The sequence below is a fragment of the Oryzias latipes genome, chromosome 17 (genome assembly GCF_002234675.1).
Source record: "Oryzias latipes chromosome 17, ASM223467v1".
NCBI classification, from domain to species: domain Eukaryota; kingdom Metazoa; phylum Chordata; class Actinopteri; order Beloniformes; family Adrianichthyidae; genus Oryzias; species Oryzias latipes.
In genome coordinates this window covers 17810018-17835499 of record NC_019875.2, presented here as the reverse complement: position 1 = coordinate 17835499, position 25482 = coordinate 17810018, and the positions used below count along the sequence as shown (strand labels likewise).

The window sequence follows — 25482 nt, the reverse complement described above, 5'->3', positions numbered from 1 at the left end:
GTCGTCTCAGATTGGACGAAACTCAAAGACTGCGCTGTTTACTTTGCCGGGCTCGCATTCAGTCATGTCACTGAATTAATCGAGTCAAAAAAAACAAAAAGCAATTGCCAAAAAACATCGCCGGAGAAGGAGGAGGCAGTGGGGAAGGGGTGGCAAAGGGACGGAGTCTAGAGTTGAGCGAGGCGGCCGTGGCAGGCACGAGGCAGGAATGACAAGAGAGCGGCTGTCATCACGAAGGATGAAAAACAGCACCTCTCAAACGAGGCGAGGCGGCGGCTGCCTCTTGCGCCAGCGAGGACGGGGGGATGAGTAGAGAGCACAAACACAATTATCTGCGGGCCAGCTTTGTTGTTTGTCAGAATTGGCACACATTTAAGGACTTTGGAGGATAAGGGGGGGCGCTGATTATATGACACGCGGAAAGCCTTTAGGGTGGGCAAGAGGCAGCCGGCCGGGAGTCATTATCCAAACCAAATAGACTTCTCATTTGTTTTTCGGTGGGGGTAGAGCATCAACGTGGATAAAAAGAAAAAAAAAAAGGGATGAGAGATACTCAATCACCACTCCTGAACTCCGGCATCGGCTGCTTTTCCCTCCTGAAGATCCAATTACCAAACCCTGGCATCAAATAACATCTTGTGTACAAGGGGTCTTTGAATCCATGAGAGGTTGTCACGGCTTCATTATGACCATGTTCAGATATGAGCTGGTGTCTGCAAAAAGCAAAACCACTATATGACCACCTGACAGATGGCATCATGTGGGCACAGAGGGGTTATTTTCTAACAGTGTGAAAACCATAGTCTTGGCAACTTTCAATATTTCGCCAGCTGGTCGTTTTCATGGCATTCAGTCAAATTTGGACTAAAAAAAGAAGAAGAGCGCTATTTTCTTGGTTTTTATCTCGCCTCAGCAGCATGTCCGCATTTTGCCCTGAGTGTAAAGCTCTGAGAGGTTGTTTTTTTTTTTGGTTTGTTTTTTTGCTGAAAGCTTCTACAGATAATAGCAGCCAATCTGAGACTACGTGTTGACAACTTGCGGCCTCTGTGGCAGCTACGACCCATCTGCTGGTTGAGGGCCAAGGTCTCACAAGCAGAGAGAGACTTAGGTGACTGTGAGGTGGGGGGAAAAAAAAGGATAAGGATGAACACATGACCCGACAAGCTGCGAGGGCAAACACACAGATGACAGGTTTACAAGCAACAAGCTGGGAAAGGATCGATCCCTCAAAAAATAAATAAATAAAGAGTTGCTCGGTTTGAGTAATGTAACCCTTGTGCCATCGTAGGCACTTTACCATTGGGAGTTGGGTCATCTAGACCCACTAGACAGTGCTCTGAACAATTTTTCTTCAATGATTTGTGATCTTCACTGGTGTCCATGCATTACATGAAATCTTTCCACCCTTTTTCCACCTTTGTCATGGTAGGGAGAACACGTCAATGTAAGGGTGGGGTCATAAGATAGCACAAGGGTTAATCAGTTTCACCAGTTGTTCTCAGTGGGACTAAAGAGCCTTAGCCCTAATGTCTGCATGAATTGTCATCCTTTAAACAAGTAGAATCACGCTGCAAAATGAATACGTCTGATGAAAAGCAAGAAAAAAGGGGGGTTAAAAACACAAATTTGCTCTGAGAATGCTTCCCCCGTGCCCCACGTGATGGATCTCAGTATTTTAGCTATTTTAGAAGAAATATGCTGCTTGCTTGTTTTTTATGCTGCAGAACTGGGGGAATTACTTTTCTGCGTTCAATCTCCTGCGCGCTTCTGTCTGAATGCTTTTTTAGGTAAGCAATCGAGGGGAAAAAAATAGATGCTTCTGGCTATTGTTTCTTTTTTAAATTGAGGAAAGCTTTTTCAGTGAGTTTTAAAAAAAAAATACCATACATTTGATATGTAATGAGGCTGCTGAATCTAGTTTGTGACCGCTCTGAGGAGAAAAAAAGAATTCTATTCAGTTTGAATTTTTTCAACTCCACAAGCCTGCAAAATAAAAATAAAAAACTCATTTTCTCCTCAGGAGCTTTAATGGTTTTATACACTTCTGCACCAGTTTAGCAAATCTCCATGGGCTAAGTCATTCCATCAGTATCTCCTTCTATTGATGTTGCAGTTCCCATCACTTCATTTACCAAGAGCAGCGTCCCAGACGAGCCCCGCTCATTTCCATTTATCGAAATCCCATTTCTATTCCATCTGCCAACTAGTCACCTGTGAAACTAGTTTTTAACCATGGTTTGAAAGCACACCCGCTTCAGTCATCTACTTCATTCCCTTTATTAGTGTTTATTCTAAACCATAAAACCACTGGAGGGACTCGCACACCCGGCGCAGGTCGTTACCTTGTAAAACACCATGGCAGGGTGGCACACCACGCTGCACTCGGGAGGAGCCGAGTGTGTCAGAGAGGAATTAAAGGAGGAATTTTCCTTTCCAATTAAAAGATGCATTTGTGCAACGTGAGCGGAGGGAAGAAGCGCTATCAATGAGGGGAAGAAAACACAACGTTACAACTCAGGAGGCACAATTACTGGGGCTGGTGGTATGCAATTAAGTAGTGCCATTTAGGCAGAGCTACTTCTTGCTAATGCATGTAGAACATATAGAAACGAAACACACTTTGGATGTGCCTCCAAAATCTAACAGCTGGGTGAACAGATGAGTGAAATGTAAACACAAACTGTGGGTGACAACTACTCCATTGAAGGGAAGGTGCTGATGCTGTGTGCTCAAGTTTAGGGATACAGTGGATGTCGTATGTGTTTTGCAGATTTTCTAGATTGGGAGGCAATTATTTTTGCGTGATAGACATGCCTCATGTTGTGTTTTTGACATAATTGTCTCAATGTACAGTGTACCTTAATGATTGGGGCAAAATCAAAAGATTTGTGGCAGTCAATGTGCCATAAATGTCAACATTGTCGGGCTATAAAAAGCTGATTTTGCCAGTAAGTCAGTCCAAGTTTATCATTCATGAACATCACTTAATTGACGAGCACCGCCACCTGCCCGTGAGTGTCCTGTAGGTTGGTGGGGGGTGGATTTCAGACTTTGTGTCTCAAAGTGTCATCAGCCGATTTGCATCAAGACAGACAGTTTTTGACAGACCGCAACCATGACCAGTACATAAGGACCTGTGCACTCAGAACTCCCTTTGCAGATGCCATTTACCAGAGATGAGGGGTGATAGGGTTTCCAACCGACTCTACCGCTTTGACTTGAATGCTAAGACGAACGTTGCAGGTGACTCTACTGCAGTGGGTGCAAGACCATGCAACCTGGACAGTGCAGCAATGGCCTATTATGTTTATTGATGAGTGTCAGGCTACCTTGCGCAGAATTGACGGTCATCAATTGATGGAGAAGGTCAATACAAGGTCAACAGGGTTTCAGGTGGAGGAGGTGCAACAGTCTGGACTGCCATCAGCAGTCAGCACAAAGCCTATTTTGTTATTGTAGATGACCTGATCACTGCACGGTCTTACCTCAGGGACGTCATATCACCCCTTATCATCCAAATTTCTGTTCGTAGTCGATGATTCTCCACCACATCGTGCCACAATTGTCTCAGCTGAAACTTAGGAAGTGGTTTGACCAGCAATGACCCCTGACCTGAACACCATGGAGCACATCTGGGACCAGCTGTAGCAAAGACTGGAGGATCAGACCCCACCCCTAAGTGACCTGGCAGAACTGAGGAAGAGTGGAACGCATTGCTTCAGAACATCATCATGAGGCTAATGGGGAGCAGGAGATGTCTGTCAAGTTGTCATTGCAGCAGATGGTGGAAACGCCTGCTATTAACATTTTATTTGGGACTATATTTATTAATGTATAATTTTGAGGTAATCAATATCTAATGAAAATGGTGTTTCCCCTCTTTTGTTTTTAGTATCATAAAGGGGAAAGCATTTCATTAAAATTAAGACAAAATAGGAAAAGCGCTCATGTCAATAACATCCCTAACTTATTGTGTGTAGTGTCATTTCAAATTGCATTTTAAAACTCAAACAATGAATAATTCCCATCTTTGAAGAAAAAAAAAAAAGACACCTTGGAAAAGAAGGTCACAGGCTTTATTGAGGAAAAGATTTAAATTTTCAAATACAGTCTCAATGAAATGTATGTAGGTCAAGCACTACTCCCACATTGTATTAGAGCATGTTTGACTCATCTGCCCCCTCCCATCCTGCAGAGCATGAAACCACACTTAGTAAAGTGGGTGGAGCTCAAATCTAAAACAGCTTATAGGAACAAGTAACCAAAGTGATGCAACTGGAAGTAGAGTCCTTTTTTATTCCGTCAACCTTCCTTACATGTTAAACATCGGCTATCAGACAACACCGCCCTCTGCTTCTTTATCCCTCCACCCCCATGTCAACTACGCCTGATCCTTGTACTTCTGGTGCAGCATGAGGACGTCTTCCTGGGAGATCCTGGTCCAACCGCCGCTGTGGACGTGGTACAGGTTGACCTGCCCTCCGCTGTAAGCGTCTCGGAACGTCGCCTGGTAGATTGCGCGGCGGCCCAGTTCGCAGGCTTCATCCACGGTCAGATCTTGCCGGAGGCCGCTGTCCATCACACCGTAGGCGTACATGGAGCCCGAGCCAACCGCAAAGAGGTCGCCACACACCCGGTTCCCCTCCGAGTCCACATAATACAGCCCTGAGGGGAGACGACAAACGGGGAGGTCAGAAAGGTGGGAAGGGAGGAGAGGAGGGTGCAAAAGAAAAGCTGCACTTTTTTTTTTCCTTTCTTAAACTTATTCAGGTATGAGGGGGTAAAAAAAGCCGAGACGGTGCGCTACTTTCCCACAAACAAAATCCACATAATCTTTCACACGAACAGCATCTCCTCCGGAGGAAAAACAAGAACAGCTGCAACCTCTCCAAATAAAGTAAGGCTGGCAGATATAAACAGCTGCATCCTCTTCAAGTAAAACCAAGCCAGCCGCGGAACCTGCTGACGATGCGCCGCCCACCACACTGTCCGCCCAGAGGCCCTTCTCTGGATCTTATTGATCCCTGTAAACAGGCCAAAAATTAACTATCGACCCACAACCTGAGCTGTCCAAATAACTGTGGCTCACACCTCACCAGGAAGGACAGAAAAAAACCCGCAAGAGTGTGCTCACATCCTGAAGAAATCGCAACAGTCTTCTACGTGCCGTCACCGCCTTTACGCTCTCGCACGCGTGAAGCCGTGAGCTCACCCCGTGTCAAGCACGTCATACAATGACCAACGCAGACCTACAAACCGCTCTGATGGTTACGTGAGGGACAGTTCGCTCCACGGCGCAACATTTCGTTCAGCGCCGTGACACACTCGCTGGGTCCGAGTCCAGAGTGACGGGGAGGCAGCAGCCGGCGAGCTCGCCCACCAGCAGCCTGCGGATGCTCAAACGACAGCCTGTGAAAAAGCATGTTTTTCTGAGAAGCTTTCACAAAGCAAAACCTGTGAAAATGATCCTCGCACAGGAATACAGGAGCCCCAGCATGCAGAACGGCCAAATATCCTAACGTTCACTCAATTTCCACACCAAAAATGTAATGCTTTCACATTCTCACTTTAACTAGTGACAATCTATTAAGGATAGAGAGACACTTTCTTTCCTAAAACAACAAAAAAAAGCATTTTCCGTTGGCATCAGCTGGCAAATTGCAGCCTCCCAAGCCTGTCGTTAGCATGCCACGATAATCATCCACTGCCTGCCAATGCAAGGGGGGGTAATTTGCCATTCCAAGACCTGCCTGTCCCTCTTCGAAACTAAGGGACTCGTTAAAAACACAACAGAGGGAGTTGTAAAGGCAGCCGCTCGTGTTGAACTGCACGGATGATGGAGGTGGTTGAGGACTATTTGAGAGGTCCAAGTATAGAAGCAGAGCAAAAAAACACACCCACTCTTTTCAGACACACCTGGGGCTTTTGTAGATCCTAATGCGTCATTTGACCCCCCCCGTCCATGGCATTCATGCGTTTTCAGCAAACAGGAAAAAATAAAAAGGAGGAAAATTTACAAGCGCTGTCCTGACGGCGGAGCGGCGTGTGGTGAAGGCCAACGGCGGCTCCTTCCACTTCATCAATCAGCTGACAGGTGCTTAAGGAGCCCATTTTTAAACAGCAGCCTGTGCAGCTGGCTGGAATAACAGCATTTAGACAAAAGGTGAGAGGCACGCTGCTATGCACGGCTGGCTGGCATCAAATGGGTCAGTGTCTGTCATCTGTCCTCCCCGCTAGAATTCACAACTGGCTCGAGAGGAGGTGGGGGACGGAGCGGCGGTTGGAGAAAACCGGGGTGAAAAAGTAATTACATCTACCTCTAGGGATTAGCTATAAAATCAGCTGCCACATGGGTCTGCGTCGTGTCATATGTTACTCTGCTTTTCTCCTAATGAGGGTGAGTTGTGTTTAATTACAGACGACCTCATTACAAACTCCTTTCGTCATTGCGGCACATTTGTCATTGCCTGTGTAACCACACATCTGAACCGGAAGCATCTCTCCTGCCATCAACCACTGAACATCAACAGTGTCATACCAGAACCTTATTAAATTACATTGGTTCCTTTTATCCAATGGATTCTGCGTGCAACTTAAGACACTTCATCCAGGGAATAAGTGCTCTTGATGTGATTGTAGCGAGCTAATGAGGTTCCGACTAATCGTGATTGAGTTTATTTACATGATATTTATCTCTCCGTTCAATCACTGGCATATTGAGAGCCATGGAAAAGCTTACACACCTATCGAACTCATGCAGAGATCGTTACTTCACCGATTGATTGCCTCGGATTCAACGCGTCTTGTGCGTTCGATGGCCCGGCAGCAAGCCGCCGCCGTTCTCGCGGACTTCGCTGCCTTTCCAGACAAAGCTGGCATCGATCTCAGAGGACAAACAGGAATTATGCATGTGACCCAATTGTCCTGGGCTGAGACCCAACGTCTATCATCCAGCCACACTTTGGCTGGCCCACAGTTCCAGCTGCATCGATTTCCCATTACGGTGTCATTGTGGCTTCCTTTTCAAGCACACCTCTCATGATGTATGGCCCAAACGCTGCTGCTGTGTGTAACGCAGGTTAAAGCCTCTGCAGAGCAAAAACGGAGCAGGGGTCCCATCTGGTGGTTACTTTGTAGAACTGCAGCTTTTTCTTCTTCTTCTCCATGCTTCAAAGAACATCTCATCTTATTGTGTTGCACAAAAAATACATAAACAGCACATGAATAATAATCCACAGTGCAGATTTTCTACCCATACCACAACATCTGAACCACACAATTTTACAAATTTGTCGTCAACACAAAGCTGCTGTGTAACAAGGGATTAACAGTCTAATATGACAGTCTACACATAATAGGGATTATATTTCATGGGGTGATTCCCGTCAGAATCACTTTGTGTTTGATTTAGTAAAGCACTAAATCTTAAACTAAAATGATAACTGACCTGTGCTTTTTTTTATATTTACTTTTTGAAAGCTAGAAACATCAACTTCTAAATAATTGTAATAATTCAAAAGAGATAAATTGGACTTTTCTAATAATAGCTTTAGAATGCTGCAAATGCATTTACCTGGGCCTCTTTTGTCCCAGCCGCACACCATGGTTCCCATGCTGAGCCCCATGCCCTTGTACTGGTACACCATGTTGGCAAGCAGCTTAGAGGCAGCCGCCACCGAGATGCGCTCCTTGTTGCGAAGCTCGTAGATGCGACACTGGCGGGCCAGCAGGCGCTCCCAGAAGCTGCAGTCAGCTGCTCCTCCGGCCATGGTGCCCAACAGGTACGGATTGATCTCGATCACCTTCTTCACTGTCTGCGAGGCGATGTAGGAGCCCGCCGTCGCCCGGGAGTCAACGGCAACAATGACTCCATGCTCGAACTAAGAGTGGGGAAGGACCACGTTAGAGAAACCGATTACGGAGAAGAGGAAAACAATTCAACAGAACTGATAAACAGATCAGGGGGAAAACAATTTGCACTGCAGCTCAAAGGAGCTTTTTTTCAACCTTAATCTCCACAGATTTCTGCACAAAAACAACAGGAAATGAAGGAAAGTAAATACAAATTCCAGTGTATTTACAAATGAAGTAAAAAAAAAATTAAACACATATAGAAAGCACATGAGCCTGAGAGCATCTGTGTTGACTGATACGACCAAGGCTCATGTCTGCAGCCTGTCTGAGGAGAACTTCTCTAACCCACACGTCTATGCCATTCATTACTGCTCCACTACACCAAAGGGAATACATTCTGACTTTTCTCCTGCTGCTCTTTATTGGTGTGCTGCTAACACCGGAGCCCCAGCTATGACTGTGGTGCTGTTGCCATTTTTCTTCATACTCCCCAGGTGTGAATTGCACCTACATTACAGATCAATCGATAACGAAATTACAGCAGAAATGGAACAGCATGCATGTCTGCAGACTCCCTGCAGCTTCTCTGCATGCACGGGTTCAGAGAGCAGGAACTCAGCTACGAAGCTCAGCTCCAACAGAGAAAAACTGCTGGATAAATGGAAGTATTTTTCCCTTTAGCACCAAAAAAATGACAATACTATTATTGTAATACAGAAAAAAAAGCTTAAACCAATGCAAAACATGTTTATCTTTGGAATTTCTTATCCACAATTTGCAGGAAAAAACAACAAAAAAAAACCCTCTGTGTCGACACAGTATTGTGGGAATAATATATAATTTTTTTCTTTTAAATGGGACCAGGTCCGTCTGGGAGGATGTGAATGAACCACACGTGTGCACATTTTCCATCCCTGAGCCTTAACAGTACCACAAAACACATCTTTAATGCTCTAAAAATACTTGTTCAGATGCTTTGTTGTGTTTTTGTGCACTTCTTCAGCTCAGTTTTTTTTTATTTTTTGGCTGAGCAAACATTTAGTTTGGCTGATGCAATAACTGACTGCAGCAGTGCATCACCCTCACTTTCAAACTGTTCCAACCTTGTGAAGTCACAGCTATTTTAGACCTGAAGAAAAAAGAACAATTAAATATGCCAATTTATGCTTTTGTTTTGCTGAAAGAAATGTCCTCTGAAGTGCTTTGTTTCCATGCAACCAAACTGATGGGCATTAAGTTATTGTCGAGAGTTATGGGTAACAATCACTGAAGGCAAGAGTCATGTCCTACGATGCTCACAGTTGCTACAGACATGAAGTTGAAGACATATAGTACTGATAGTACTGATCAATACTGAGATGACGATATCACTTGTGACATATGAACAAAGAGCAAAACAACCCAAAAAAAACATCAATTCCATTTCAATGCAACAGTTTGATTTAAATGAGAGTCAACGTAACTTAAACTACGCTCCAATTGATCCGTGTCCACATAGGAGGCAAACATTTAACATAAGGAATCAATCTGATTGGTCAAATGCATAAAGGGATTTATTTGATTCATCAAATACTTCAAGCTGCCATAAGATTGTTTTAACACATTTAAGGTAACCATTATCGCAATTTTTGCAGACTTTTTGGATATGCATATTGCACCGCTTCATATCGCCAAAAATAGCGTTTTATTGTACAGGCCTAAAGCAACGTATGCATTATGATGTGCAACATAGAAACGTAGCTTCAGTCAGCCATCACAGTGGACAGCACACATGACAGAAAAAGATCAAGCCAGTCCAGTGAGTGGAAACACTGCATTTTACAAAGACATTTGACCATACAGTAATGTTTCTAGCAACGTTCCCTTTGTACTTTTTTAATGTGGAAAAACAACAGTGGGCTGAACTTTATGAAACTAAAATGTGAATGAATTTATCATTAATTCTTGTTTACTTGTTTGTATGCATATTTAATAAACACTTTAGTAACAGTTTCAGGTCAGTGAATCCGATCGTTCGAAATGAATCAATACGACTATGAATCAGATTGGTGAACACAAATTATAATATGAATCAACATTAGTTGAGACAAATCGTTACAATCCTACCTGTTATGTTACCTGGAATCCAGACCATCATAGGGCAGAACATTTGAATAAAGTCGAGAAACTAAAGTCAAGACATGATTATTGAAATGGGCTACATAAGTGTAGATGCAAAAACTATATATATATATATATATATATATATATATATATATATATATATATAGTTTAATGCATGTTACAGAGCCAGTTTAGCTCGTGCTGGTTTGCGGCGCCTTCCGTCCGTGAAACCCGGGTTCGACTCCAGGCTGCTCCCTGTTCCCTTCTCTACCTCTGCCGGTTCCAAGCCCGGTTAGAGAGGGTTGCGTCAGGAAGGGCATCCGGCGTAAAACATTGCCAAATTTACCATGCGACTTGTTCGCTGTGGCGACCCCTGATGGGAGAAGCCGAAAGTGGAAGGAAAGTTTAATGCATGTTACAGATCCATACACCACTGATTCTGAATGTTAGCATCCATGACTAGCTTGAAATCAAGAAAGCTCTTGTGTTTCACACTTTGGATCTTTTACTGTGCAACTTTCATCTCAAATAGTAACACAATGTCAAATTAGCTTTACGTTCTTTCACAACGATACATTACTTAACATGCGTGATTTTAAAACCACACCAAACCACAAGGTAACCACTTTTTTAAAATCACTAATTTACAGACATATTTGTTGCTCCTGGCAGAATTGTTTTCTATTAAAAAAACAAGACAAATTGTACGTTTCTAAAATACCAAGAACGCTAATTTAATTCCTTATGTTTATGGGAAAAATTACGCGTTGACCCAAACAGATTTTCACAAAAAATTATGATATTTCTTAATTTTCTACATTTAATTTTTAGCCACTATATTTGTTTCAGCTCCTATATAATTTAGGACCAAAAAACGACTAAAAACATGGCATTTAAAAATAAAACACCATTTTGACCTACTCTTCCAAAAAAGGTGGGTAAACAAGTTTGAAAAACCCAATAATCCTTAAACTGTTAGTAAAGTTTTATAAGCAGAGACTGTTTTCGGAAAGGCATGACGACCAATTGAAATCACATAGTTGTTCTCCAAAATTTCAATTTGTATCCATTTATTGTGTATATATGAAAAATATACATATAAAAGCAACAACCACACAAAAACAACTTTTAATTCTGAAATAAATACTCATGTATCTGTAAAATAAGTCATGATAAAGCAGTTTGTAGCCGCACTAGCATGCTAACTTTCAAGCGCGGATTTGGAAAACGTTTTGAAATTATTTTAATTTAGGCTTAAGCGTTTTAAAAATGTTCAGTGTTGATAATAAATTTCCTCCTTTAGGGTCTACATCCAAAAATGCTCATGAAAATAGACCAGTTAACTTACTTTAAAAGCTAACGTGGTGGTTCCATGGAGAAACTCTATTTTCCTCTCAACGCCATCATCGTCTCCGGCCAGCATCGGATTTTTAACGGAAAAACTGACACTGTCCCCCGGTGCAGCATCGCAGTCCGCTCCGCTCTGTCCCGGTCCACAGTTAAAACCAAACGGCTGACGAAAATCCAATGAAAAATCCGCACATTCACTGCTCAATACACTAGCTAGAGCCATCTTGGAGACAATCAGATGAACAAGCAGCTTCCGCTGTGTGGAACATTTTAATAAACATGGGAGCTGTTCCTACACAGCGCCCCCTGTGGCCGTGGAGGATAACTTGCAGTTAAAACAAACGACTAAACAGCATCCCAATCAAACTTTATGATGTCAAAATTGACAAATTTATACAAAGAAAAAATGTGGTTTCATTGCATTATTTTGGCAGCTTTTTTAGTTTTTACATCCATTTTCTTGCCTCTCTTTTCCATGTCTCTGTAATATTCTTCCTTCAGGTCTTCCCTTTGTCTCTGTCTCCACCCCTCGGCTGTGACATGGAAAAGGTCCACATTGTTTCCCGAGTAAGCATCCCTGTGAGTGGCCCTGAATACCGCTTCTCTTGCCAACAAGATTGCTTCTTCTTTATTCAAACTCCAACTCAGACTCCTATCCAAGACTCCGTAGGCATAAGGTGAACCTGATCCCACAGAGAAGATGTCTCCCTGCAGTCTGGCTCCATCGCTGCACACGTAAATAAGCTTTGGGCCACTAAAGCACAGCAGATTTGTTTTTGAAGGAACGTCTTTACAAACAGATGGCGAGCAATCGTCAGTCACACCTAAGGTTTCTTCCAAGTTCTTGGTACTTTCCGCCTTATCCCAGCCACACAGGGTGAGAGCCACACATACATCAGTGCCTTTAAAAGGGTGCAGCATTAATGAAAGGAGTTTGGCAGTCCCACGTATTGAGAGGCGACGCTTGTGCCGCAGTTGATAGAGTCTGATTTCTCTAGTGAGGATGCGCTCCCACAGCATGCAGTCTGCACCGCTGCCCGAGGAGGTGACCACCAAATGGGAGTGAATAGGGGTTATCTTGTGAACAGCTGGACAAGCCACAAGTCCCCCAGCACTGGCACGTGTGTCTGCAGCTGCAATCACCCCACCTTGGAAGATAAAACCCAGAGTTGTCGTTCCATGCGAAAGAGGAAAAGGCCTGCGCACCGACACTGAATGGCTCGCTCGGCTGGAAGGCCTCTTGAACAAAGATGGTACATGAAACTCCAGTGGAACATCAGAGGCTTTTTTAGATGTCATCTCCCCTCTCCATTTAAAGTTTAAAGATTCAGTAAAAACAGAGACACTTGTATCTTCCGAAGCATAAAAAGGAAAAGTCTTATGCGTGGGCTTGTCTTTAAAATTGCAAATATCTTCCAAAGCCATAAATATTGAGTAAGATGCTCAATTCTGACCTTAAAATTATTAGTCTTCCTTTCAATTATAAAGTAAGATCGATTATTTCTCTACACAGATTGAAAAGCTTGCATGGAATTTAAAAAAATATGCTAAATCGACCTAAACACAGCCGGGGCAGGGCAGGGATCACAACCTTGTGCCTGTTGATCTTCTCAGCATTGGGTGCATTTACCCCTTTTATACCTCCTGCAGCTGTGACAGCTTGCATAAAGCTGCCACCTGCCCAGACAGAGTTGGAGTCACTGAAAGTGATCCTGTAACCTGTAGCTGTTAATTTGATCTGCTGCGAAGCCGTTTTCTGCTAATCATACATCTTTTAAATGTGCTCTGATGATGCTTGTAAATATTTCACCCCATTAGCTTTTAATCTTCTTTTATTTTTATTTTATTTTTTTAAATATCTACCATCAATTTATTACTGTTAACATGTTTTTTTCATTTAATTTCTTCCATAACGAGTCTCGCGATATTTTGTTTAATGCAACTAACGTCCTGGCGGCGCCATTTTGGTTCTTTCATGCGTAACTATGCATTCAGAACGATGATCTTCGTGGATCCAAGATGGCACCAGTTTCCTTAAGCCTCAGAAAGAAGAGTCTTCTCAATCAGTCGACAGAAGTCATGGCGTCCGCCAGTACAGGCAGCAGGGTGTCCTGCGGGAGAGATATGAACTGTGTTCCGGAGATAGCTGCCACGTTAGCCGCGGTCGCGAAACTTGGGTGAAGTTGGCATTTTTGTGTCTTATAAAAAAAGTGTTTGGATCAAATGAGGAAAACTAGCGTGCTTGCTTGTTAGCATGACTAAGGCTAAGCTAGCCGGCAAGGTATCAACACGTGCAGAATGAAAGGATGCTCTGCTTTTGGATTCAAGTGTTAAACTAAAGTGTTCCTTTGGTTTTGTTATTGGCATATCTCGTTTTTTTTAATTTAACACGTATATAAGACGCGTTTGTTTCTCCTTTGTATAGTATCGTAACCGCATTGTTCATACTAGTGTTTTCCCTTATGATCTGTGTGTGCAGGTTCGATTTCCTTTGCATGCCTTTATTCCATCCGAGATTCGCAAGGGAGTTTGAGTTGGAGCCAGCTAAATCTCGGCCCGGTGCACAGACCCGCTCCGATCTGCTGCTGTGTGGAAGAGGTAAGTGTTTTTAATAAGTCATCTACATCTCAGGGTGTTACTTATGAACAACGTGTGTTCAGAACAAGGCCCGTTTCCATTGTCACGTGTGTGGGCTGGGTGGGTATATGAACAATCTCTGAGATCATTTTAAATATTAAAGAGTTTAAAATAAAAACTAAAAAAAGTCAGGAATGTAGTTTTGTGGTTTGCAGCAGTTATGGTCTCCAACCCTGGTCCTAAAGACCTTCATGATCCCCACTTTGCAGCTGATTACCTGGACCAGGTGATGTTAGAATGTCCCCTCTCCAGCTAATCAGTAGCTAGGATATGTCTGGGAAAGCTAACAGGGTGGTCGTGGTAAACCTTAATGACCAGAGATCATGGAGACCTTTGTAATTCCAGGTTAACAGAAATGTTAGGTGTAAAAGCAAAGCTGCACATTAAATTATTAATGTGCAGCTTTGTAAATTTACAAGGAAAGATGGAGATAAAAAAACAAACAAGTCACTATACTCGCTTGTAATTAAGACAGGGTTAAAATATGTTAAGCAATGTGTAATTTGGCCATGTGTATTATGTGTGGCCAACATGAATTTCCATCAGTTTTTGTGCTCGATCACACCTAAATACGTGCGAATGACATCGGCCTATACAAAAAAAGTGTTGCAGTCTGTTTTGAAGCCACAAGTTAATTAAACGCAGGAGCCATTTGGCTTCAAGCTAGAGGTGAAACATGCCCAAAAGAGAGAAATAAAGATTGGGACAACTGTCACTCAAAGGTGGAGGAATCTTTTTCTTTAAAATAACAAGAATGTGTGTCACATCTATCATCTTAGAAATTGTAAAAGTTTAAAAACTTTAAAGTCCCACTCTGATCATCTTTTTTTAGCTATTGTAAAAGCGTTCCCAGTGGTCTTTTAATTATGACAATGCCGTTTTTAGCCAGAATAATTATCGCTTTCTAGGATGTAGTTTCTGCATTGCAGCAGTAGTTCATTAGAAATTTGTCTCTGAATTGCGGGTAGTACCGTTGGAGTGGAGTGAGGCCGCCCCCACTTCCCGTCACCCTTCTGTTAACACTCTCTCTTGCTAGCTTACATTAAAGCTGCAGTAAAAATGGCGAGCATTATTGGAGCTGTCCAGCCGTACAGTTTTGAACCAGACGCCAGGTCAGACAAGGGAAACAAAGACGTACGTGGATCTGTTTGTCTGCAAGTGGAATCATCAGAATGGAGCAGAGCAGGGAGCTTGTGGCACGCCCATTGTAGCTTCCATGTTACTGCTCCAAGCTTTTTCTAACTGCTTTTTTTGTGGGATCCTGATTCACAACAATTTGAATAAAGAAATACTCAAAAAAATGCAATTTTAAGTTTAATATTTAAAATATATGTCCTCCATCGTGAGAACATGCTACAAGAACAAGTTAAAAACACGATTTTCATCAGAGTTGTGTTTTAATGTAAGAGTTAAGTTTTCACCAAGAAAAGGATGCGGGCTGACATCACCTCAATTTTTGGGACAACACGTCAATGTAAAGGCCTGTTCACACCGGGACGAATTTCGCCCGCGATTTTCGCCGACGTTTAACGCCTCGTGACTAAACAAAGGGCACCAATGTGAGTGTGCACACCGACGCGAAAAACCGCCACACGTCAAAGCGTCACTTTTTAAAAAACGCCTCGGGTTCGTTTTTTTGGTTTGACGCGCCGCGTCGAAAACTACACGACCAATGAGAATGGCGCTTTTGCACACGTGTCTGGAGCTTCTGAAGTTACAGTAAAACACAACTTGGGGGCGCTCAAACATTAAACTGCCTTTCTGAGCACACATGCCAGCGAAGAAGATAGACGCCAAGTAGCGTCTACACTGCCACAACGAAATAATGACGGACATTTTAAAATATCCCCGAACCAAGCACCAGTTGGAGCAACTGGTGCTTGAAATATTCATGTTTTCTTTGTATTATTCTGACAAGTGCGTAAATACTTGCTCTCTTCTTCTGAGTGAAAAGCGACTTTAAGAAGCGTAAAGTTGCGCAGCGCCACCTTGTGTACAGGAGTATTTCTGTTTACATTAAGCGCCATCTAATGTCAGGGAATGAAATTGCAGGTTCACTCGGCTCATCGTCAGCGAAAATCGCCTGGGTGTGAACACAAAAAACGTGGCGAATAACGCTGGCGAATAACGCCTGGCGAATATTCGTCCCGGTGTGTACGGGCCTTAAGGTTGGGGTCATCTGGACGCCATAGGATATGTGGTGATGCTGGTCCCCGCCTGTGATGCTGCATTTGGCTGGTTATGCAGCTATTCACAGAAAAGGAACGTCCCAAATATTAGCCTCTCCTACTGCTGACATCGCCTATCCCCATCAGGAAGGTGTGAAAGGGGAGGGGGCTCTATTTTAATATTCATGCTTGTTTTTATGTTTTATTTTAATGTAAAGCACTTTGTGTTTTTGTTTTTATAGGAAAAGTGCCATTTAAAAATAAAGCTTGATCGCGATTTGCCTTTCAAAGCAAGGCGGCAACAGTCAAGCATTAAAAAAAAATAAAACACTCAAACGGAAGTGATCTATGTAAATTTTACTGTCTGTTCAACAGAAAATCTGAATACTGATTGATATTTCTTACAGATTGGGGTACTCTCATTGTTGGGAAGCTTTCTCCATGGATCTGTGCAGACTCAGAAATCGAGACCGAGCGCCGGAACTCAGAGGAGGCAAGTTCTTTTCAAGTTTGAACCATTTGAAACGGGTCTTTATTTCCATTCAGGCATCGGCGAACTCTTGTGAGGACTGCCAGCTCTTGTGGGGTTAGGAGGTTTATTTTGTTATAATTTTCCACAGGCTCTGACACAAGAGCTGAACTTCTCAGCATACCTGGGTCTCCCTGTCTTCATGATCCCTCTGACGGGCCCTCACAATGCCAATCTGGCCCGCCTGCTGCTGAGCCACATCCACACGGGACACCACACCTCAAATGTAAGACACGGGATGGCCTTTGCTCCGTAGGTTACCAAAGCGTCACTCAACCGCGTCTTTCTCCTTCAGTTCTGGATACGTGTTCCACTGATGGCGGCAGAAGACACGAGAGAAGACCTGATTGAGAACGAACCCTTTTCTTGTCCTGATGAGACGAGTGTTGATGAGAAGACGTGGAACTGGTGAGTTTCTGTGCATCTGCTTCCTCCACCTCTCTCAGGTCAAATTTCAAATCCTTTTTTCTTGTTTTGTTTCTGTTCAGGTGGAACACATTTCGAACTCTTTGTGACTACAATAAGAGGATCTGCCTCGGTGAGGGAGCAAACCATGTTGTGGTAGCTTTGGACCAGTCGGAATTCCGTTACTTCACGTTTGTTTGTTTTTTTTAGCTATTGATATCGGTGCAGACATGCCCTCAGACGCAGTGATCGATAAATGGATGGGGGAGCCAATCAAAGCTGCCATACTTCCTACAAGCCTCTTCCTGACCAACAAAAAGGGATTTCCCGTGTTGTCAAAAGCCCACCAAAGAGTAATCTTTCGCCTTTTCAAGGTACTTCTTCTTTACACCCATTTGTTTCAGACATTTATCGATGGTTTTAATCCATTCTGTTTAACCAAAAATACTTCCTTTCAGCTGGAGGCCCAGTTTATCTTCACAGGCACCAGTCGGCACACTGAGAAGGACTTTAGGTCCTACCTGCAATACCTTGAATACCTCAACCAGAACAGGCCAGCCCCCAACGCCTATGAGCTCTTCGCCAAAGGCTATGAAGACTACTTGCAGTCACCTCTACAGGTGAGGAAGCACTAGGATTAGGGTCGCATCTTTTTTTTTTTGTGTGTGTGGAAATTATGATTATTAATAAGTGAGATCTGTACTTCTGCTGTTTAGCCCCTCATGGACAATTTGGAATCTCAGACTTATGAAGTGTTTGAGAAGGATCCCATCAAATACTCTCAGTACCAACAGGTAAGGTCCTCAAAAGCAGCAATATTAGGACTTAAAAGTCCCACCCCGATCATCATTTGATGTCTTTTTTAAAGTGTTCCCAGTAGTGTTTTTAATTATTAGTGGCGGCCAGCAGCCATCGCTGAACTTTGGACCCATTTTGGTCATTTATCCCGCTGGACTCTGAATGTCTGAGAGTGGGTCGTCTCCGGGATGACCTGATAATGGATCTGATTCCAGTCTCAGGGCAGACACTCGTCCATTAGCCCTCCGAGATGGCCCTCATCACTGGAATAGCATCTTTAGCCATTAAGACGTCAGTTTAAACGTCATGTGTGACAAAAAGAACAAAAAAGCAAAACAAATTTGATGGATAAATTACAGGAAGACCGAAGTTTTTGCATTTCAAGATTCAAGTTTTATTGCCGTTTGCACATGCGGTACATCGGAATTTTTCTTTGGCATCTCTCATGTCAGGATAAGTTAAAAAAGGACAAAAGAAAAATTTGAAGAAGAAATAATAAAGAAAATAAAAATAAATAGAATAAAGTTAAAAGTCAAAATTAGACAACAAATTTACATGGTGTATAAAAATATAAATATCAGTAAAATATGATAATGGATATTGCAGAGACCCAATCTGTACAGAAGCATTATTGCACATAGAATTATTGCACATATTATTGTTTATTGCACTTAGTATTTTAGTCCAGTCTTCTCTCTCTGATGTCCTTAGCCAGCATTCTGATTGCAGCTGGGAAGAAGCTGTCGTGGAAGCGTGTGGTGTGTGCGTGGATGCTTTCAGGCCTGCGACGCCTGAGGTTGTGGCCTGAGTCCACGCATTGGATCAGTCCATGAGCAGGGTGGTGTCTGTCTCTGATGATCTTAGTCACTCTCCTCCTGCAGCGCTGTTTGTAGATGGTGTCCATGGATGGAAGGTTGCAACCTATGATTTTTCCAGCTGTATTAATGACCCTCTGCAGCATCTTCTTCTCTTTTAAGGTGGTGTTACCGAACCAGGCTGTTAGTCCGCTTGTGAGGATGCTTTCCACAAGCCCCCTGTAGGCTTGGGTGAGGGTCCGGCGCTTGAGACCGGCCTTCTTCAGCAGCCTGATGAAGTACAGCCTCTGCTGGGCTTTCTTCACTGTGGCAGCAGTGTTTCTTTCCCAGCTGAGGCTGTTTGTGATCTGCAGACCAAGGAACCGGTGGCAGTCGGTCCGCTCCACCACAGTCCCGTTGATGATGAGCGGTTGATGTGGCGGTGCTTTCCTTCTGTAGTCCACGATTATCTCTTTTGTTTTCTCTACGTTGAGAACAAGGTCGTTGTCCTCTCCGTAGATGGTGATCCTGTGCACAAGGTCTCTGTATGCAGACTCGTCCCCTCCTCTGATGAGGCCGAGGACGGTTGTGTCGTCTGCATACTTAATGATGATGTTGTTGGAGTCGGGGGAGGTGCAGTCGTGGGTGTAAAGTGAGAAGAGCTTTGGACTGAGGCAGCACCCCTGTGGTGTACCAGTGCTAACTGTCAGCTCAGCAGAGACCTGCTTTCCCATCCTCACCACCTGTGGTCGGTCAGTGAGAAAGTCAAGGATCCAGTTTCTGGTGGGTGTTGGTATTCCCAGATCTGCGAGTTTATCAGTCAGCTTCAGGGGCCTGATGGTGTTGAAGGCAGAGCTGTAGTCCAGGAACAGAATCCGGGCGTACGTGTTCTTGGTGTCCTGATGTTGCAGGGTGGAGTGAAGTGCCAGTGCCACCGCATCTTCTGCTGATCTGTTGGGGCGGTAGGCGAACTATTTAGTCAAAACAAACAAAGATGGAGGTTTAACATGTTCCCAACCCGTGTTTGATTGAGTTTGACTTTAAACGCTCTTTTTCTTATGCCAGTTTTTACATGAATATGTATATATTTTTACTTCTCTTGTCAAAAACGACATTTTGCTAATCCTGTGTCATATAAAAGCATCATTGTGAAAGTTATGATTTAGCATTCATTAGTGCAACATGTTGCCTCTGAAGCTAGCGGCAGTAGTTCATTAGACGTTTGCCTGAGTTGTGGGTAGGACCACTGGTGTGGAGCAACCCCACCCCCTTTCCCTTCCCCGTTGCTTGTGGCCCACCAAACGCCACAAACACGCTCTTTTTTTGGGGGGGATTCAACTGCATTTTTGTCGTCTTTTCCTTATTCTCCTCGATTTGAATAAAGAAAAATGCAGAAATTCAATTGTATGCTTAATTTTCTCAATACATATCCTCCATCAGACAAATGACACAATAACACCAAAGAACAACATTTTCATCAGATTGGGTCTTCAGAGTGTGGTTGTTGTAAATGGAAGGGTTTGTTTTTCTTAACTTTTGGTGAAATATTCTTGGAAGTATGAAGTATGAAGCCCATTGAGATGACTATTGTTTTAATATTGGGCTATATAAATAAAGTTGAACACTGCAGCATCAAACTTAAGCTAAGCCACAGTTGCTTCTTAAGTTTAGCACCACTGTTCACAGATTTCAGCGTCAAATTCTTAATCTTTCTGTAAAATCATCTCTTGCTGCATCCTTTCATCAGTTTTCAGTTATGTGAGGGCAGTTGGACAGATTTTTTATCCCTGCAAACCCATCAAATGTTATATTTGAATGAATATAGATAGATATGTGTTTTTGGAATGTTTTCTGACTGCGCTTTTTCTCTACAGGCGGTGTATAAATGTTTGTTGGACAGAGTACCAGAGGAGCAGAAAGACACTAATGTTCAGTGAGTATATGTGTGACGTTGATCTCCTGCTGAGGCTGGTTCACCTCTGAATGTCTCCAAGCAAACCATGAAGAAGCTCTTGTGGTGTGACAGTGTAACCATTGTGTTTTACGTGCAGAGTGCTGATGGTGTTGGGAGCAGGCAGGGGTCCTCTGGTCAACGCGTCCCTGCGTGCCGCCAGCCAGGCCGACAGGAAGTTGAAGGTGTATGCCGTGGAAAAAAACCCAAACGCCGTGATCACGTGGGTCTAAATCTGGACGATGTTTCCGAGCCGTGGAAGGGAAGCGAAGCCTTAAATGTGTTTTTGCTTTAACGCAGGTTAGAAAACTGGCGCTTTGAGGAGTGGGGCGACCGCGTGACCGTGGTGTCGTCTGACATGCGAGAGTGGGAAGCCCCAGAAAAAGCCGATATCATCGTCAGCGAGCTGCTGGGATCATTTGGAGACAATGAGCTGTCCCCAGAGTGTTTAGATGGAGCGCAGCACTTTCTCAAAGGTACCATTTTGCTCAAAATAGTGATACAGTGGAAACGTTTGATTTCGGTTGTTTGGCTACAGCAAGCTATAAAATGAGCATTTTTTTCTCTCCATTACCTTCCACGCTTCATTGAGTCTCGTATCATTTTCTTGTTCTTGTCGGTTTTAGACGATGGAGTCAGCATTCCCTGCTCCTACACGTCTTTTCTGGCTCCTCTGTCCTCCTCCAAGCTTTACAACGAAGTCCGAGGGTGCCGGGAACGGGACAAGAGCCCGGAGTGCCACTTTGAGACGCCGTACGTCGTCCGCCTTCATAACTTCCACGAGCTAGCTGACCCCAAACCGTGCTTCACCTTCACTCACCCCAAAAAAGGTGGAGACAAATCCTCAATCGTCTATCGGTGAAAGTGTTCCGGTGGTGCTGACCTGGCGTTGCTCTTTTTCAGACATGAACAATAATCGATATCAGTGCCTCAGGTTCTCAGTGGGATGTAACTCGGTGCTCCATGGCTTCGCCGGCTATTTTGAAACAACGCTCTACAAAGATGTCACACTTAGTAAGTTAACCAGGTGATGTGAAAATAAAAGACCCACTCTGGTGAAAAATGTGTTTTTTATGTTCTTGTGACATTTTTCTGATGATGGAGGACATGTATAAAGACAATTACGCTCAAAATTGTATTTTGGAGAATTTCTTTAGGCAAATCTTTTCCGTTAATAACTGTATATGTTTATTTTAGGCATAAAACCTGAGACACATTCCCCTGGAATGTTCTCCTGGTTCCCCATTCTGTTCCCTCTCAAGGTAAGTCGGCATTCCCAAGTGTCAACATTTGAGATGATTTATTTGCTTGTATTGGCTTTAATCGGCCTATTTTCCCTCCTTCAGCAACCGATCTCCATTGCACGGGATGACGAAATCGCAGTGCGGTTTTGGCGCTGTAACAACGGGAAGAAGGTTTGGTACGAGTGGGCCGTGACCGAGCCGACCTGCTCTGCCATCCATAACCCGGCAGGACGCTCCTACACCATCGGCCTGTGAAGACGATGAGCCTGTAAGGTGCTGGTTCAAATCTGGCCAGTCTGCACCCTCATATACGTAGAGGATGTTTGGACTTGGAGCCTTTTGAATATGCAAAGGAATCTGACTGGCTGAGTCGGCCATTCTTGTTTTTGTGTGTGTGTGTGGTCATCTGAACACACTCTTTGGTTGCTGTACGAGTGTCTTATTCAGAAAAGGCCCAACAACCCCCCCCCCCCCCCCCCCACACACACACACAGTGTAGAACCCCCATCACAAACACAAAAGTTAAACTCTAGCTGAACCTTTGCCTTATCCAACACACATTCCATGAAAGTACGCCCTTCTATCAACGAGTAGGTCAGATGAAGGTTGTCCTGAGTCACGGCTGTTCATATTTTGTTTACGTATGTTTGAACTGTTCCAATAAACTCCGTTTGTTAAGTGTGTATGTGATCCATGACCTGTACAGAAACACAAAGCGTGGAAAAAGAAAAAGATTCAGCTCCGGCTGTCACTATTTTGCCGTGTTGTGATTTTACCGACCCTTGACCTAGCTGAAGATGGTCAAATAGTTGGGACAAACCAGTCTCTGTGTTCATCAGAGTTTGCGTATGATTTCAATGCCAAATACCAGAAAAGTCAACGAGGTTCCTAAAAATGCACACCCAATGCAGCTAATGGAGCATAAGACAATCCTTTAACCCAGACAGAAACAATGTTTACTGACATCTGAGTGCACAAAGATTTCCTGCACAGAAAAAATAAAATTCTGTCAATCACAATCCTCTTGATTGTTCTCAAATGTAAAACCCAAACATTTTTTTAAAAAAAGTTAAGCAGGTGAGCCTGCTTCGTCATCTAATTGATTTCAAGCATTCAAAATAATTAATACAATAAAACAAAGTAATGCATTGATCAGAAAATGCCATCTTGACAGTTTAATTACTCAATAAATTATTTGTTGGTTTGAAGCTTATTGAAAGAAATGCAAAAGAAAAAAAATGCAGATTCCAAAGGGCTGCTGGGACAAAAAGAGGACCATAGAAAAATACTCTCTGTGGGAGAAAACACTATTTAGTAACTGCAGAAGAACAAGATGAACTGTAAATTTTAATTGCATAATCTACAGGAAAGAGGAGAAATTGCTTTGAAATAAAGTTGAAATTGGGGGTAAAAAAAAGTATTTTTCCATCAAGGACAGATTTGCTTTTATCCACCTATTTTCTGCACTAACATGTTATTCATCCACCCTTCCTTAGTACCCGCTCTGCTGTTTCTCCGCCCTCACTCGTCTTGCTCTCCTCCATCTTCACATTTCCAGTTTCCTCTTTCAGCCTCGGCTCCCCCGTGCATCGTATTTCATCAGGAGAGCTCCGGTTCTGTCGCGTGCTGCACGCCTCATTATCTACAGAGACGCACCCCTGCAGGGTTCATGCAACTGTGGATGCAGTGTGGTTTGTGTCCACTCACCAGCCTGTGTCTACTCCCACTTTTCCAGCAGTTCCTCCTCACCTCCTGCACACGTTGCTTTCTTCCTGCTGCATAAGCCACTGCATTCAATTGTGCAGGTTATAGGAAGATTTTAGCAACTTAGAGCTTTTTAATGTCTGAGAAACTGGTCAAAATGACTAGTTGGATCATTTGGATTTTTATGTTACACCAACCCCCCTTTTAGTGTATAACTGTGCGATTTCTGCCGTGTTTATTCCAGATGCTTTGTGTTGAACTTTGACAAACACAACAGAACAGTTTCCATGCTTTTTTTCTCCAAAGTTTCCAGCTTTAACCTGCTAATATTCCTGTCTTTTGACTTGAGAAAGGAACCTCCCATTGTTCAATTGTAATCTATGTTCTACACTCGTGTCTCTGTGAGTTTGTCTGCATCTGCGTTTGTAAAAATTCCTTTGATCGTCATCTCCTTCTCTGAGACTTTTAGGGGAAATACAGCTTGGTGTCGTGTCATGGAGCGTGATTTCATCGTTGTTCTTTCCATCTCCTGATAGGTCAGGAGCTCACTCTACCCATTTACATCCTGCTGCACTTTTTTGTCTCACTGCAGTTGTGGCTAAATCCACCCGATTTGTTTTAATGATGTATCTTGATAAGCTCATGCAATAAAAAAACAGATATTCAGGTTTACTTGAATTCTCATCTTACTTTTTGTTGGGTTTTGTATCATTGGGGGGCTTTCTAATCATCTCTGATGTTTTGTCAGCTGGCAGGTGCACACGATAAGCAAACAGTCTGGCTCTTCTCTCAGGGGTGAACAGTTTCCCGCCTCTCAGGCTGTTTTATTCTGCTGCAAAGCCACAAAAAAAACACCTTGTCTGTGCATTACCTTACAACTTCACGCTCCCTTATTGGCTGAAAGGTTTGCTACATCTACAACTATCTAATAAATGTATCTTTAATCCATGAATTTATCTAACTACACCTGTGGCATCACTGTTGCTAGGCAGACTATTCTGCAGATAAATGTAATGTCTCATTCAAAGAAATGAATCAACCTTTTTGACCATCACTCGTTTTTTTCCAAGTTCATTATTTAAAAAAAAGGTTCATGTATCATTTTATTATCTTACTATGATAAAGTTTTTGTTTAATTGTATTTTGTAAAATAATATTAAATGTTTTTTTTAAAGGATGCAAAGCTCCTTTCTGCAATCGGGGGTGTTGGAATAAAAAAACGGGAACTGTATTTCTGGCCTCGTTAATTTTTCATTTGCCGGTTGAAGCGTGTGACCTAAATACTCCGACGTTCTCCTGCTCTGAGTGATCAAATTGCAGAAGTAAATGCACAGGTATGAAAAGTCGGAGGTTCTCCATGAGAGTTAAGGCAGCACGTGCATCAGACAGGAAAAGCCGGAGGTTCTCCATGAGAGTTAAGGCAGCACGTGCATCAGACAGGAAGTTGTGAAGCTATATTTTCCAAGTAAAAGCCTGACAAACCTAAAAAGTTTTTTAGTGAGATTCAAATTTCAAGTTTTGTGCAAAAAGTGTCTGTGTAAAATTCTTATACTTTATTGAAACAGATTATCCTTACTGAATCTAGTTTTGATGGAATAATATGTTGTTGACTAAATCAAACTATTTAAAATAAAATAACGAGTTAAGATAGCAAGATCCACTTTGAGAACAATACTTATTTAACTGATGATAAAGCTTTTTTTAACATCTTTGCAAATGACGTAACCATAACAGACTCTAAAGATGTCACTTCAATTAACTGTATTAGCAAATGAAATTCATTACATTGTAAAATTCACCATAAAAAGAAAAAACACTTGAAAACAAAAACTGGGTTCTACCTTTATGACCTAAAATAAAAAATTTTGTTGTGTTTTCACTTTTATGAGTTACTATAATATTATTGTTTTAACAAGCTGAAAGGGTAAACAGCAACAAAGATCCA

At 42.9% G+C, this 25482-nt stretch overlaps 3 protein-coding genes across 4 annotated transcripts; 1 reads left to right on the top strand and 2 right to left on the bottom strand.

Moving 5' to 3' along the window:
• Positions 1-4054: 4054 nt before the first annotated feature.
• Positions 4055-11618, bottom strand: LOC111949049 (proteasome subunit beta type-5-like). Its single transcript, XM_023965085.1, has 3 exons — positions 11306-11618; positions 7574-7880; positions 4055-4665 (listed from the first exon to the last, which is right to left on the bottom strand). Exons 1-3 carry the CDS (start codon positions 11528-11530, stop codon positions 4382-4384), a joined length of 816 nt encoding a protein of 271 aa, XP_023820853.1. The 5' UTR covers positions 11531-11618; the 3' UTR covers positions 4055-4381.
• Positions 11619-11693: 75 nt separating this feature from the next.
• On the bottom strand, positions 11694-13089 carry LOC101163691 (proteasome subunit beta type-11). Its single transcript, XM_004079114.4, has one exon. It carries the CDS (start codon positions 12730-12732, stop codon positions 11722-11724), a length of 1011 nt encoding a protein of 336 aa, XP_004079162.2. The 5' UTR covers positions 12733-13089; the 3' UTR covers positions 11694-11721.
• Positions 13090-13290: 201 nt separating this feature from the next.
• prmt5 (protein arginine methyltransferase 5) lies at positions 13291-22088 on the top strand. 2 transcript variants are annotated; one of them, NM_001122927.1, is given in 16 exon segments: positions 13378-13484; positions 13787-13905; positions 16520-16605; positions 16733-16867; positions 16937-17049; positions 17130-17179; positions 17257-17420; positions 17505-17666; positions 17763-17840; positions 20513-20571; positions 20690-20812; positions 20890-21065; positions 21216-21419; positions 21493-21603; positions 21787-21851; positions 21936-22088. In NM_001122927.1, coding segments are annotated over 16 exon segments (1896 nt in total). In that variant the 5' UTR covers positions 13378-13386.
• Positions 22089-25482: the final 3394 nt, after the last annotated feature.